Below are 15,327 nucleotides of genomic sequence, written 5' to 3' on the forward strand. Positions count from 1 at the left end.
TCTACTGTGCTGCTTGGTGATCTGCTCATCCCATTCATTGTCCCACCACCACCTGTAATCTCAGAACTTTGGGAGGCCAAAGTGACTTTGTCTCTTAGGCACTAGCATGGCACTTTGCCATCATCAGTCCAATCTGTCCTTTAGTTCTTATGATTCAAGACAAAACTGACTCTAGCAGTAGGTTTCAGTGTGTGTAAAAGACTGACAAACATGCTAATGGCTTTGATTAATGGAGAAGGAATAATTTATCTGGTAAATTGGAAAGCTACACAGAAAAATGTTTAGAATTTTCAGCTTACTTGATGCCCCCAATGAAACCTAACTAGACTTATAATTTACAAGTCACCGGTAACTGGTGGATCACCAGTTCAGGAGATCCAGACCATCCTGGCTAACATGGTGAAACTCCATCTTTACTAAAAATACAAAAAATTACCTGGGTGTGGTGGCATGCGCCTGTAGTCCCAGCTACTCAGGAGGCTGAAGCAGGAGAATCTCTTGAACCAGGGAGTTGGAGGTTGCAGTGAGCCAAGATCGCACCATTGCATTCTAGCCTGGGCGATAGAGCAAGACTCCATCTCAAAAAAAAAAAAAAGTGTATAACCTCAACCCTCAGGAGCTGAGAGCTGCATGCAGGTTTATTTATGGGTATGAATGAGCAAGTTCTTGGTTAGAAGGAAAAAAAAATAGCACTTACATTTTGTAATCATGACTGACTCAGGCTTTCTTTTGTGCTCAACAGCTGCACCCACTGGGCTGCAACATTATTAATGTTGCCAGTGATGAACATGGGATTGTTCCAGATTCCCTAAGAGACATACTTTCCAGATGGAAACCAGAAGATTCAAAGAATCCCCAGAAAAACACCCCTAAATTTCTTTATACTGTTCCAAGTGGCAACAACCCTACTGGAAACTCATTAACAAGTGAACGCAAAAAGGAAATCTATGAGGTATTGTAGAATGGGTTAAAGCAGTTATGTTCCTGTTTCTTTGTGACTTTTTAGAAGAGCACTATGCAAGCTCCCTTTCTTATTAGCCTTTTGCTTTCAAGGAATATAATTTTTAATAAAAGGAAATCATATATGCTCGGGGTCCTAATAAATTTAGACACAATAAATTTCTGCATCTTTCCTTAGTTATGAGATTTTTCTTTCCCCATAATTGATGTTTTAATACAAAAGACATAGCATCCTTGGCCTGATGTTAAATTTTATGAGATTATTTAATATTTTACCCCAAGTTTGATTGCCGTTTTTTCTGTGTTGTTAACTTGCCTGTTCTGCTTCCTACTCCTTGTCATCTTAGGTTACCAAGAATTCTTTAAAAATAAGAGGCATGCTCCCCTTTTATGAAATCTCTTTGAGATACCTATGATGTCTAGCTTTTCACTATAAACATTTTTTTAAGTATCAAACATATGTTAAGCTCCACAGAAATCTTTGAAAAATAAGAGAAATGTGCCTTTTAGAAAGTCTCTTTTATGTACCTGACTGTGCCCCCAACCTTTTACTACAAATAGCTTTTTAAAATAAATACCAAACCCTTGTTAAACTCTATAGAATTTAGTCACATCCAGTGGAATCATAGGAAAGATTTCAGCCAGTTCCTTTTACTTAGAAAATTTTAGGTTCAGGCCGGGCGCAGTGGCTCACGTCTGTAATCCCAGTACTTTGGGAGGCCGAGGCAGGTGGATCACAAGGTCAGGAGAACCATACTGGCTAACACAGTGAAACCCCATCTCTACTAAAAATAGAAAAAATTGGCCTGGCGTGGTGGCGGGCTCTGTGGTCCCAGCTACTTGGGAGGCTGAGGCAGGAGAATGGCATGAACCCGGGAGGTGGAGCTTGCAGTGAACCGAGATTATGCCACTGCACTCCAGCCTGGGTGACAGAGCGAGACTCCATCTCAAAAAAAAAAAGAAAATTTAGGTTCAAAATATTGTCTCAGGTTGGGTGCAGTGACTTACACCTGTAATCCCAGCACTTTGGAAGGCTGAGGTGGGAGGATCGCTTCAGCCCAGGAGTTCGAGACCAACCTGGACAACATAGCAAGACTCCAATTCTAAATATATATATATACACACACACAGATATATACCCATACACACATATATACCCACCCACACATATACACATCTAATACATATATATAATACACGTAAGTATATCTATATACACATATATATACACACACATATATTTACACATATATACACACATATACATACATATACACATGTATATATACACATATATATACACACACGTATATATGTACACACACCACATACACCGTCATGTTCTTATGTTTGTACTTCCCGGGCTCTGTCCTGAGTTCTCTTCTTTGTTTACATACCCCCCAGGCATCCTTGTCTGGTTTTGTGGCTGTCTATTCCATTACATACACAATGACTGCCACATTGCCTGGCCCCTACCTCTTCCCTGAGCCCCAGGCTTCTGATCCAACTTTCTACTGGTATCTCCACAGAGATATCTAATAATCATTTCACACTTAACATGCCCAAAATAGAACTCCTGATTTTCCACTGCCCCACCCCAAGCCTCTGACCTCCAGCCTCTCACATTCTCCATCTCCATAAAGAGTGCAGCTATGAATGGTTACCCTTTATTCCTGTCTTTCCCTCCTCTGCCCCCGATTCCCCACATCTAGTTCCTCCTGTGGACTGTAGCACTGAGCTTATCCAAGTCCATCCATTTTTCTCTGTTGTCATCACTGTCCCCATCTTCTGAGCCCCTGCCTGCCCTCACTGGACTCCTCCAATGCCTTCTTCACTGCACCAGCTGCATTCCACCCTGGCCTCTAACCAGTCACACTCTTCACACAGCAGCCAGCCACATCCATCCCTGCAGAAATGTCAGTATAAAGCTGGGCTCCGGGCTCCAGTGGTTTCTCCTTGCAGTTAAAGTAAAACCCAAATCCTTTTATCTGCCCTGCAGAGCTAGGTAACATGGTCAGTCTATTCTCAAGCCTTCTCTCTTATCATTCTTCTTGCTGCACTTGGGGCAGCCGCACTGTCCTTTTTAACCCTTAAACATGTCAAGCATTTTGCATATCCTGCCACCTTTGCCCTCATTCATCCCTCAGTCTAGATTCTTCTTCTTCTGATATTTGCACAGCTGACTCCTTCCTGTCATTTTAAGCTCTGATGTTACCTGGTCCGGAAGGCCTTCTCAGTGATTGAATCTGAAAAAGCCACCCTGTCACTCTCTTCCTTCACCTGTTGTAATGCTCTGCCCAGCACTTTAAAGCCACCCATCTAGCTGGGCACAGTGGCTCACTCCTGTAATCCCAGCACTTTGGTAGGCTGAGGCAGGTGGATCATTTGAGGTCAGGAGTTCGAGACTAGCCTGGCCAACATGGTGAAACCCCATCTCTAGCAAAAAATATAAAAATTAGCTGGGTGTGGTGGTGCATGCCTGTAATCCTAGCTACTCGGGAAGCTGAGGTAGGAGAATCACTTGAGCCCAGGAGGCAGAGGTTGCAGTGAGCCAAGATCGCGCCACTGCACTCCAGCCTGGGCGACAGAGCGAGACTCCATCTCAAAAAAAGAAAGTAAATAAAACCACTCATCTAATATTTATTCTGCTCATGATCCACAGGCTTATGTATATGCTCTCTTTTCCCCTGGAATCTAACTTCCATGAAAATAAGAGCCTTTAATGCCTTGTTCATCTTTTTATCCTCATTGTCTAAGACAGTAGACACACAGTAGTTTTTTGAATGAGTACAAAGAATTACAATTCCAAGTGAATTTAATTTTAGATAACTTTTAAGAAATAGATTGCTTTAAAAAATAAACAATTACCTCAACCTTTTTTAGCTTGCAAGAAAATATGATTTCCTCATAATAGAAGATGATCCTTACTATTTTCTCCAGTTTAACAAGGTAAGTGATGATGTGAACTTATTTCACTATTAGAAGATAAGTTGTTGTAAGTTACTGCACTGTGTTGGATATTAGGCTGACTGCGGAGTCAGAACTAATCCACTTTTACATAGAAAGTAAATCAACTATGATTAATTTGCTACTACTTTACTTTTCAGTCTCCCAGTTTTATTATGGAATTAGTACCTTTGTTTTTTGTTATTACTGCTCTTTCCAGAAATTACTTACCTTCAAAACAGTAGCTGGCTTTCTGTACCAGGCACTGGGGCAAACAGTAGATCAGGGCTGATGGACATCTTGAACTCCACATCCAAGTTCACAGCTCCTCAAACATCACCCAGGGATGTGAACTGAGTTTCATCTTTGGCTGTCGACTTCTGTGTCTTGGTGGTGGCCAATTAGAACGATGTATGAGAAGGGTTAGGAAGCCATGCTCAAGCTGAAAGAGAAAGAGGGCTGTGCTCTGTTAGCAATGTCTCCCACGGACACAAGAGGAGTCATCACAGGCAGCACACCACACATTTGCCACCCTGTCATTTATGTTGTGGATCTTACTGCAGAGTAATGGGCATTTAGATTGATTCTCACACTATTATGTATGTGTGCTACCTTTCATGATGATTTTTTCTGATAGATGATAATAATGGTAAGACCAAAGCCTGATTCTTCAAAAGCCAACACTTTCTTTGCTCTCAGGGCCGCAGAGAACATACACTTGGATTCAGCTTGCCCCTTAAATATACTGGGAAGATAACTCTTTATTTCTCTACAGGGTTTCCTAAAACATCACTTTTGCCTTCTGCCTCCCACCATCAGCATGCCAGCAAATTTCCTTTCTCATTTGTAGCTACTTTTAAAGTAAATGTTGAAGTCAGTCTTTCATATTGACTAATTTCTCATCTTCATTCGCATCATTTTTCCTTCTGTCGATCGTAAGGATCAGCTTTCTCTCTGAATACCCTTGAGTGCTGCTGGCCATCTTCATTATAGTCTTGTTCAAACTAGTGTTTATTGAGTCCCTCCTGTAAGTCTGTTAATCCTGGATTTCAACCTCTGGGGCAAAGAGGGCCTGTTTGAAGTTTCCCTAAGTTCATAATAATGGCATCTGAAGCAAATAATAAGCCCTTGTGTGTGTTTTTGGCAGAAAAGCCATGAAGACAAGCAGATGCTAATAAAAGAACATGCATCTTTGTTTGTTATTCCATGTTAAAGGGTTGAAATAAAGGTAAGAGAATATTTGTACTGTTGTTACACAAATCCATCTCCTGTCTACTCTCTATTTAGGATAATCATACAATGACTAACAGAGCTTTCAGATCAACAGTATTTTTTATTTTTCATTTTAAGTTCAGGGTACCAACATTTCTTTCCATGGATGTTGATGGACGTGTCATCAGAGCTGACTCATTTTCAAAAATCATTTCCTCTGGGTAAGGCCCTGTGTCTCTAACTTGACGCTAGATCTAATAGAGCCAGAGACAGTACCTCAGTATCTTTTAGTCTAGACAAATTTTTTCATTTAAAATGCTTGTAGTCTGCTTGTCTTAAAATATTAGTTTCATTATTAATATTAACATAGGCCTTTTTTTCACTTTATTCACCTCCAATAATCAAAGATTCTTGGCTGTTTATCTAACATTGCAGTGGGACCAGTCAGGTTTTTGATATCAGGTATGAAAGGGCACATTTGGAAATACATAGTCAATCTTGTTTTAAATGTACACTTAAATTTATTTTTGAAATAAGAAGTAGTTTTATTAGAATGTTTTAATTATCTAGATCCTTTTGTCCCCAGGTCACAATTGTCTGTCTGATGAAATCAGGAAAGTGATACGTAATAATTGTTAATATGGAATATCGTGCCTTTTCTCTTTTGACATAGGTTGAGAATAGGATTTTTAACTGGTCCAAAACCCTTAATAGAGAGAGTTATTTTACACATACAAGTTTCAACATTGCACCCCAGCACTTTCAACCAGGTAAGGATAATTTAGGAAATAGATTTTTTTTTTTTGTAATCAGATCAGAAGTTTTTAAAAAAATAGATGGTAGAGAACAGAAACTCCAAACCTGTTTAGTGACTCATAGTTTGCCTTCTTTGCAGACATGCTAATCTTTCCTAAAGAAATTGGTTGGAATGCATTTTAATTAAAATAAAGTAAAATTAATTTAAGAGAATATGTAAATTTCCTTACAAACTTTGAGAAATTATTGGATCCCTCTGTAACACAACCTTGTAAGAATGAATAGAACAGAAAAGTTTGCATAGAATAGGACACTTGTTTGATGTATGTTCCATAAAGTGCAGATGGCCCCATGTTTTGCCAAGTTGGGGACTTTTTTCATATTTTTTGTATGGGTTATCAACAGAAGTTCACATATTTTTGTATCTGTTATCAACAGAAGTTCACTATCAATTTATAACATTTTAAACTTTTTTTTTCTTTTTTTTTTTTTTTGGAGACAGAGTCTTGCTCTGTCACCCAGGCTGGAGTACAGTAGCATGACCTTGGCTCACTGCAACCTCTGCCTCCCAGGTTCAAGCGATTCTCCTGCCTCCGCCTCCCAAGTAGCTGGGATTACAGGCACACATCACTATGCCCGGCTAATTTTTGTATTTTTGGTAGAGACAGACGTTTACCATGTTGGCCAGGCTGGTCTCTAACTCCTGGCCTCTGGTGATCCCCCCGGCTGGGCCTCCCAAAGTGCTGGAATTACAGGTGTGAGCCACTGCGCCCAGCCTAGAATTTCTATTTTAAATAGAAAATCTTCAAATATGTCATGTAACTTTACATATCTACTGTACATTTTTATATTTAAAGAAGCGGTATAGTATGGCAATTAATAGCACAGGTCAGGAGCTGGATAGCCTGACTGAATTCAGGCTGTGGGACTCAGAAAAGTTAACTTAACCCTTGTGCCTCATTAGTAAAATAGAAATTTATGGTGATTACATTTGGTAAAATATCTTAGTATCTTACAATAGTGCCTGCTACATAACAAGTACTGTATCAATATTTGTTATTTTTACTAGTATTGTCATTGTTATTAATTGACATTTGTTTTAAATCACTGACTATATAAGCTAGGCTCAGCTTGTTATATCTTATTGTGGTTTACATGTAATCAAAAGTGATTTGCTTTTATATATGGCAAAAATTATATTTTCAGGGGATGAAACATGGTATTTTTGATTTTATCTCTTTTAGCTCATGATATCACAGCTTCTACATGATTGGGGAGAAGAGGGTTTCATGGCTCATGTAGATAGGTATTGTATCATTTCTTTAAATATTTATGAACAAAATAGCCCAGTGAACATAATACAGATCACCTACAGTATTGATTTATTCTTCCTTCCTAAGTATCCTGGGAAAGGAGAGACAATAGGAATGGTCTACTATAAGTCAAAAGTCTATTCATTTTATTAGCTCTTTACCTAGCAAGTCTTCTCAGCATCCAAGGTGTGGTTTGAAAGCAGTGTCCACCCACTCCTAAGGTAGTCCAAAATTCCCACCAGGTTAGGATTTACTTACTTAAATGATTTAATGGGTAAACTATTCATACACATAAATATTTTATTTAATAATGATTAATTATGAAGGATACATGACATGGGACTTGGCTCAAGTAAAGATGAGTGTGAACATAATTTCCCTAAATAGTCTGTATATTGGTACAAGTTATGGATTACTTTAGCTGTGTAAACGTGGTACCTCCTAGGACATTTAGAAATAAGGAGGAATGGGGTATTCGCATTCCCAGACCAGTGATTCATTATTTCAATAGTATTGTCTTTTATCCTGAGTGATGAGAACCAGTATTTAGACAACTAAACACAAAGATTGATCCTGCTACTTCTAGGTTCCATATTTTACATAGAAATGGACTTGTCTTTTTGAATTTTTATTTTGTAATTATTCTACAATGAAGGAAAAAACACAGCGGTTAAGTTTATCACAAGTGAAACAAGTATGCTCCATTCTTCTATCAAGCATTCAACATTTTAATCAAGATAGAAAACAAATTCTTATAGCCTGGACTCTGGAGCCTTTTTCGCTTCTGCAATCAATGTACTGAGCACATCTATTTCATTGTTTTCTTCTTCTAGGGTTACTGATTTCTATAGTAACCAGAAGGATGCAATATTGGCAGCTGCAGACAAGTGGTTAACTGGTGAGTGGAACGTATATCCGTCCTCATGATAAACAGTGTAGGAGTAGGGGATAAACACTGCATATTACGAACAATCCTGGTGGGAAAGAAACAGTCCAGGAGTATTCTTGCTAAAGAAACATTACACCATAAATCATCTTAGAAGCAACATTTGATAAACCTGGGCACAGGCCTTCCTATCCACTTTACCTGTCTGCTGCAAAGAATTTGTGATTTAAAAAAAAAAAAAAAAAAAGATCTAAAAATCAACCTCTAACTTACTTAAAGCTTAATAATACCTATTTTCAAAAATTTTAGTTATTTCAGAATTTTACCCCAAAGGGTCAAATTGTCAAACCATGCTTCTTCTCTAACTAAACTGTACAAAGGCAGATGTCTCATTGACACATTATTTGCCTTCTAATCATTAACCTCATTTATCTCTGTAGTATTATCTATTGCTAACTTGATTACAAGATGTTTTAGATTCATTTTTCTATTATGAAGGTCAAATTAATCACATGGCTTTAATTATATTACTAAAATGCCTTTGATATAAATAATAGTAAACCAAAAATAGCAATTCCTTATTTCTGTCATATCTTATTTTCTATAAAGTCTTGGTAAAAACAGAATTAGTGGCCGCGTGTGGTGGCTTATGCCTGTAATCCCAGCACTTTGGGAGGCCAAGGCAGGTGAATCACCTGAGGTCAGGAGTTCAAGACCAGCCTGGCCAACATGGCGAAACCCTGTCTCTACTAAAAATATACAAATTAGCTGGGCATGATGGCGGGCACTTGTAATCTCAGCCACTCAGGAGGCTGAGGCAGGAGAATCGCTTGAACCTGGGAGGCAGAGGTGGCATTGAGCCAAGATCATGCCATTGCACTCCAGCCTGGGTGAAGCAAAACTCCATCCAAAAAAAAAAAAACAGAATTAGTATCTTTTTGACAAGAGCACTATTTTACCACTTTGCATAATAGTACTGAAGAAAAACTTTTGATCAACAGCAAGTTCTTTTTTAAAAAGATAGTAATGTAAATCAAAAATCATTAGGCTTTGTTTTTGATTTCTGTATCCTAACACTCAGTGAAACATAAAGCCCACAACTGCTTCTGGAATTCTTGAATTTTAAGTATTTCTTTTCATAATTAATTACATTCTGATAAAAATGCTAATCCACTGGACATCTAAACTGTTACAAGAATAATAGGATTTGTTGTAATGCTAGAAGAATCCACAAATAATGGAAGAATCCTCTTCTAAATTGAAATAGCCATGTTTGTCTAAGTATGGTTCTAAGTGAAGGAGAGGTGAGTGGGATTTCTTGCACTACCCTAAGACTGACTGCATTGTAAATATGCATACGTGAGCTATCACTTGCCCACCTTACCTCTCCCTTCCTCCCTCACCTGCAGTAACTCGTTGAAATAAAATCCAGAACATCAATTTTCAAGGCTCACAAAATGATATTTTTTAAAATGCTATAATTGAAGGAACTTTTTTAGGAATACTAGTTTCTACTTACTACACTTATGCCATTTAACAACACACTTTGATATCATCCAAAATGCTTTACTTTGGAAGACATTTATTCTCTTCTTTTGTTTGTAGGTTTGGCAGAATGGCATGTTCCTGCTGCTGGAATGTTTTTATGGATTAAAGTTAAAGGCATTAATGATGTAAAAGAACTGATTGAAGAAAAAGCCGTTAAGATGGGGGTAAAACTGGGAGGCGAAGGGCTGGGAAACCTAAAGAAAAGTTACACTTTTTCTTTAATATTTTACTTGAATAGAAATGGAAAGAGATGCTTCTTGTTGCCCACCAGCCAACTCATAATGTTCTAATATTAGATATTTTATTGCATTATCAAAATCATAAGAGGTTTTTGGGTTACATAATTATCCAGCTGGTCTAAATTAGTGGAAATACGGTTGTTCATCTCAGCTACTGATTAGCACAGTGGCTGAGCGTGGTCTCTGGAGTCACGCTTGCTGGGTTTGAATCCCAGCACCACCCTTTAGGGGATGTGTGGCCTTGAATAGGTTATCCTTTCTGTGCTTTGTCTGTAAAACAGAGGTAGTAAGAATCCCTCTCTCATAGTATTGCTCTGATGATTAAGTGAGTTAATATGTGTAAAGCCCTTAGACTAGTATGTGGCACATACTCAGTGCTCAGTAAGAGCCACTGGTATTTAAAATGGAGGGTTTTTTTTCTGATGATGAAGATAAAGTATACTCATGGTAGGATATTTGGAAAATGTATAAAAGCATAATGAAAATTTTTTAAATAGCCCATGATTTTACCACCCAGATTTTGTGACCATTTATAGTATAGTTTCTTGAAACGCTTGTTCTTTTAGTATTTTGGCTGTGCACTTATGTTACATGGTTAAAATTATACGGAAAAGTTTGTATCCTGATTTTTTTTTTCACTTAAAATTAGCTCATAGAATGTATTCTAGGTTTCTTTTTTTTCCCTCTTTTTATATTTAAATTATAAGTCTACTTAGGTTTCATTGGGGGCATCAAGTAAGCTGAAAATTCTAAAATTTTTCTGTGTAGCTTTCCAGTTTACCAGATAAATTGTTCCTTCTCCATTAATCAAAGCCATTAGCATGTTTGTCAGTCTTTTACACACACTGAAACCTACTGCTAGAGTCAGTTTTGTCTTGAATCATAAGAACTGAAGGACAGATTGGACTGATGATGGCAAAGTGCCATGCTAGTGCCTAAGAGACAAGGTGCTCTAGAAGTTAGGTCTACAGACAGACTGCCTGGACTTCAGTCCTACATCCACCGCCTTGGGAAAGCTATTGTCCTCTCTTAACCATCTCACTTGAGGGCAGGACTCAAACTTTATTAATTGTTCTAACCCTAATCACAGCACACAGTAGGTACTTGATAAACACTTAATTGACTTATTTCAAATAATACATTGTAGTATAATAAATCAATTTGCTACATTTTCTTTTCTGTCAATGCCATCATCCTCAAAATATGTGATAAGTGCTTATCTGTAGGTATGTCTGAGTGAGGTGCTAAGGATATAGACTTTGTTTTTACTATACTCTTCTTCAGTCCTCTTCATTTATTCCATATATCCTGCTACATGTTCTTGTTTTACCTTTACTAAATAATCTCCAGCTATATCCCCACTTCGTTAGCCCAGATGTTGGTTATCTTGCAAAGAGATTATTACCACTCCCTTCTCTTTCAGCACCTTGCTTCTAGTACATCCCAAAACTTATCCATGCTACTGGGAGAAACGATGGCTTTCATTTTATTTTTAACCAGGACAGAGAAACCCATCTTCTGCCTTGAAATCTTTTCCCCAGAGTACTCCACATCGTGTCACTCCCAGTTCCTCTTGTTTTAGCAGACAGTGTAACAAGCAGTTACTCAATGCTTTTGAAGATCATGATTATACTAGTCAACCCTAACCATCGTAGAAGATAAACTTGAAAATCTCAAAGACTTAATAAGCAATAGAAGTTTATCTCTGACTCGCATATAATTCTAAGATGTGACCTGCAGCCTGCTGTGTTCCAACAGTGATTCAGAGACCCGTGTTTCTTACATCTCATTGCCTTTCATTCTTCAATACACGATTCCAAGATGGCCACAAAATGGAAAGAGCGTGGCAGATCACACACGAGATTATTTGTATGGGCCAGCCTTAGACGTTGCTTACCTGGCTTCTGCTCACATCCATTGGTTAGGATTCGCTCTCGTGGTCACACACAGCTAGAAAGAGGCTGGGGAATAGGGTACATGTGATGCCCAGGAAGAAGAGGAAATGGAGCTTACCATCAGTGAGCTGTCTGCCATCAAGAACAGCAGCTGTTCCGACCACCCCATCTTGACACGCTTACTTAATACTTTTATTCCTTCATTTTATACATTAATTACCTCCTTTTAGTTCTTTGCACCAATTTTCTTCCCATCTCAGGGCCTTTACTCTATATATCTTTGCCCTCAAATACTGCTCCCTGCTTTTTGTCTGACCTAATTTGTCTTTCAGGCCCTAGCTTAAAAGTAACTTTCAAACTTAATTACTTAAAAATTACTTTTCTAGTTAAACATTTGTTTATATTTGTTACCATTTATCTTTCTTTAGTAAACTGTCCTTTCTACATTAAAGCTGGAATTTGAGTGTTCTCAGTTTTCCTGTATTCCTGACAGTTTGAGAAGAGATAGCATTTGCCATATTTATTCTGAACATTTTTTCAGTTTCTATGTGTTTAGTTTTGTTCACTGTATGACATACACAATTTTTATATAAATTAGTATTTTTTTCTTGTGATTTCTTTAACTGCTTTTAAATTTAAAACATCCTTCCCTACTCTGAGATTAGGCTGAACTATATTATCTTTGAGTTTTTCTTTAGTGGTACATTACCTATCTTCCACAAACTCTCTTAGGTATTAATGCTCCCTGGAAATGCTTTCTACATCGATAGCTCAGCTCCTAGCCCTTACTTGAGAGCATCCTTCTCTTCAGCTTCTCCAGAACAGATGGATGTGGTGAGTGTAGTATTCTCTTCAGAGTAATACTAGCTAGCAGTTCTGTTTTTTTAATGCATGCATATACTTTGTGAATTAGAATATTACTTAATATCTGTTTGGGTTTCTAAAATTCAGATATTTGTTGACCAGTCATGAACTATCATTAAAAGACCCATTTTACTTTGTTGCTAGACTTCTATAGAAATGAGACTAAATTGGAGTTAAAATTTATTGTCTGCATGAATAATATATCACAACCTACTGAGCTGGGTAAATTGTCATGTTATGAGGAAAACTTCTTTCCTTCCTTTAATGAATTAATATGAGCCAGAAGTACAAATTCATGATGGCTGTCAGTCTCTTTCTCTGAAGGAAAAGTATCAGCAAGGGTCAAATAGAATAATTTTCTTAATCGCAATCTAGCTATAACCAACATAAGCTGTGTATGTGGAAATAAAACAGAAGAGCTATAAATTGAACGGTGCCATTAACCTTGAGAAGAGTTTATATTTATCCTTGGAAAGGGACATTTTTGGCATGTTCTTTATTTACTTGCGTTCTCATGTCATTAAATGTGTTTTTCATAAGTTCTCTCTGTTGTAATTTATTAGTGGAGTTGGGCAATTGAATCTATATAAAATGCAGGTAAGAGGTTATATAAAATCTAAAATAGTTCATGTTATGGATAAAATGGAAAATGATCTTGAAGGCCACAAGTACAACAACAACAACAAAAAATCCTGGAAATCTGATGTACTTCAGTCTTCATATTTTAATAGACATTGATGGCATCCTGCACGGATAAAGTTGATGTTCCACTTGACTTTCCAATGCCTTCTCTCAACCTTAGATACTCTTTGTTTGGATTTTTAAAGTGATTACAGAGTTTTCAAATGTAGTATCCTAATTTAATTAATTCTAATATTTTTTTCTGTTTTAGGCCTTCCAGGTATTAGCACAACTTATAAAAGAATCTTTATGAAGAAATTAAACTAGGTTGGGCATGGTGGCTCACACCTATAATCCCAGCACTTTGGGAGGCTGAGGAGGGAGGATCACTTGAGCCCAGGAATTCAAGGCTGCAGTAAGCTACGATCACACCACTGCACTGTGGCCTGCGTGGCAGAACAAGACCCTGTCTCTTAAAAAAGAGAAAGAAAGAAATCAAACTAATCATGCTGCTCATGGATTTTTCCAATATATTTCTTGTTTTGGCAGGAAGAAATGAACACTGGTATTATTAGACTTACAGATTAAATTAAATTTCCTCAAACATGTCCTATCTGTAGTAGTTCAACTAGACACCTTTTAAAGTGCCTCTAAATTCATCAGATGGCCAAAATGTATTTATAATCCACTTAGGCATTTTGAAAAATTTTCAACCTGTACAAAATTACTTTTATCTTGGATTTATTATAAAGAACTTTATAGTTGCTTTACAATTTCCCATAAATTGTCTTTGAAACTAACATTTTACACTGAATTATTTTGAGATTTTAAAGAAATAATTGAGTTCAAAATGGTATATAATGTGTCCTTTTTCTACTTCTAGGAAAATTTAATGAGAGCTTATTGCAAAAATTGTTATAATTTGATCATTATAAGTGACTTTTAGTAAAAGTACCATAAACATTATGTTATGCCACAGAAATTCCTTTAAAATAAAATTCTTAAACTAAACATACCTAAAGGCTTCAGACCCATTAATTCTAAGTCAGGAGGGGAGATCATGGACTTAGGAAAATTTACTACATTGTATTTTCATAATAGTACATAATCTACAAAAACACATTCTTACCAATTATGTAATTTGAATCTACTACAACCCTTTAAGGTATTGGGAAATACTTTTTTAATGATTTTTTTCTCACTTTTTAAAATCTTTATTAAAGTAAGATATGCTCATTTTAGAATTTTCAAACAATCCAGAATATATAAGGAATAAAGTAAAAGCCACTCACTGTCTCACCCTCAATGATAACTGCTATAAGCATTTAGCATTCTTCCTTTACAATGTTCTTCTCTGCATACACATGTAATATGCAGAATAGGATCTCATTGTGACAGTGTATCATAAATACCCTGTATTCATTTTCTGTCACTGTTTAACCAATTGACGAAGTGTTCTGTGACCCAGTAATTGTAAAGTTGTAAGTATCTTTGAGGAATTAGGAAGTTTATGTCATTATTATTGATGCCATCCTTTGTGTATATAAATATCTGCATCACAGTTATTATTTTCCTGGACGTCTGGATGAGATGTTACATCTTTCAGCAGCTAAAATTCTCAAGCAGAAATCTCAACCTCAAAGATCAAAGCAGCTATGACCCCAAGCCCAAATCCCTATTTCTAAGGCAACCAGTGGTAATTATGTAGGACCGATTGAAGAGATGCAGGGCCTGGAGGAAGACCAAGCAAGATGAGGAAACTGACAATTCACTGTGGGAACAGAAAATTATAAATTAGACTTATAAAAGTAAAATTAGCCTTCCCCTTACTTTATTCAGTACTTTTCAACAATAGCCAAAATTGCTTAGCCCAGCATTGCATAGATGAGTGCCTTGCTTTGGTTTTGTTTGTTTTTAAGTCACCATCATAGAATAGTTGATTTGTAGATCGACTTATAATTCCCAGCTTTCAAGCAAGGGATTACTCCTAACCACAATCTTAAGAAATCTGTTTCTTCAAAGAAAACAGAGCGAGAAAAAGAGTAGGCACACACAGTGCCTTATGACTTAGTGTTTGTTTTTGTCTG

General features: G+C 37.1%; 1 protein-coding gene across 3 annotated transcripts in view; it reads left to right on the forward strand.

Moving 5' to 3' along the window:
- Window positions 1-14,255, forward strand: part of AADAT (aminoadipate aminotransferase) — a 30,072-nt gene extending 15,817 nt beyond the window's left edge. For all 3 annotated transcript variants that reach the window (XM_023226688.2, XM_023226708.2, XM_023226698.2), the window contains 9 exons: window positions 743-952; window positions 3,844-3,909; window positions 5,257-5,339; window positions 5,792-5,888; window positions 7,119-7,180; window positions 8,021-8,085; window positions 9,679-9,785; window positions 12,488-12,589; window positions 13,512-14,255. In XM_023226688.2, coding sequence (XP_023082456.1) covers window positions 743-952; window positions 3,844-3,909; window positions 5,257-5,339; window positions 5,792-5,888; window positions 7,119-7,180; window positions 8,021-8,085; window positions 9,679-9,785; window positions 12,488-12,589; window positions 13,512-13,553 — 834 coding nt within the window. In that variant the 3' untranslated portion in view covers window positions 13,554-14,255. The remainder of the gene's footprint in view (window positions 1-742; window positions 953-3,843; window positions 3,910-5,256; window positions 5,340-5,791; window positions 5,889-7,118; window positions 7,181-8,020; window positions 8,086-9,678; window positions 9,786-12,487; window positions 12,590-13,511) is intronic.
- Window positions 14,256-15,327: the final 1,072 nt, after the last annotated feature.

Source organism: Piliocolobus tephrosceles, chromosome 3 (assembly GCF_002776525.5).
Source record: "Piliocolobus tephrosceles isolate RC106 chromosome 3, ASM277652v3, whole genome shotgun sequence".
Taxonomy (NCBI): Eukaryota; Metazoa; Chordata; class Mammalia; order Primates; family Cercopithecidae; genus Piliocolobus; species Piliocolobus tephrosceles.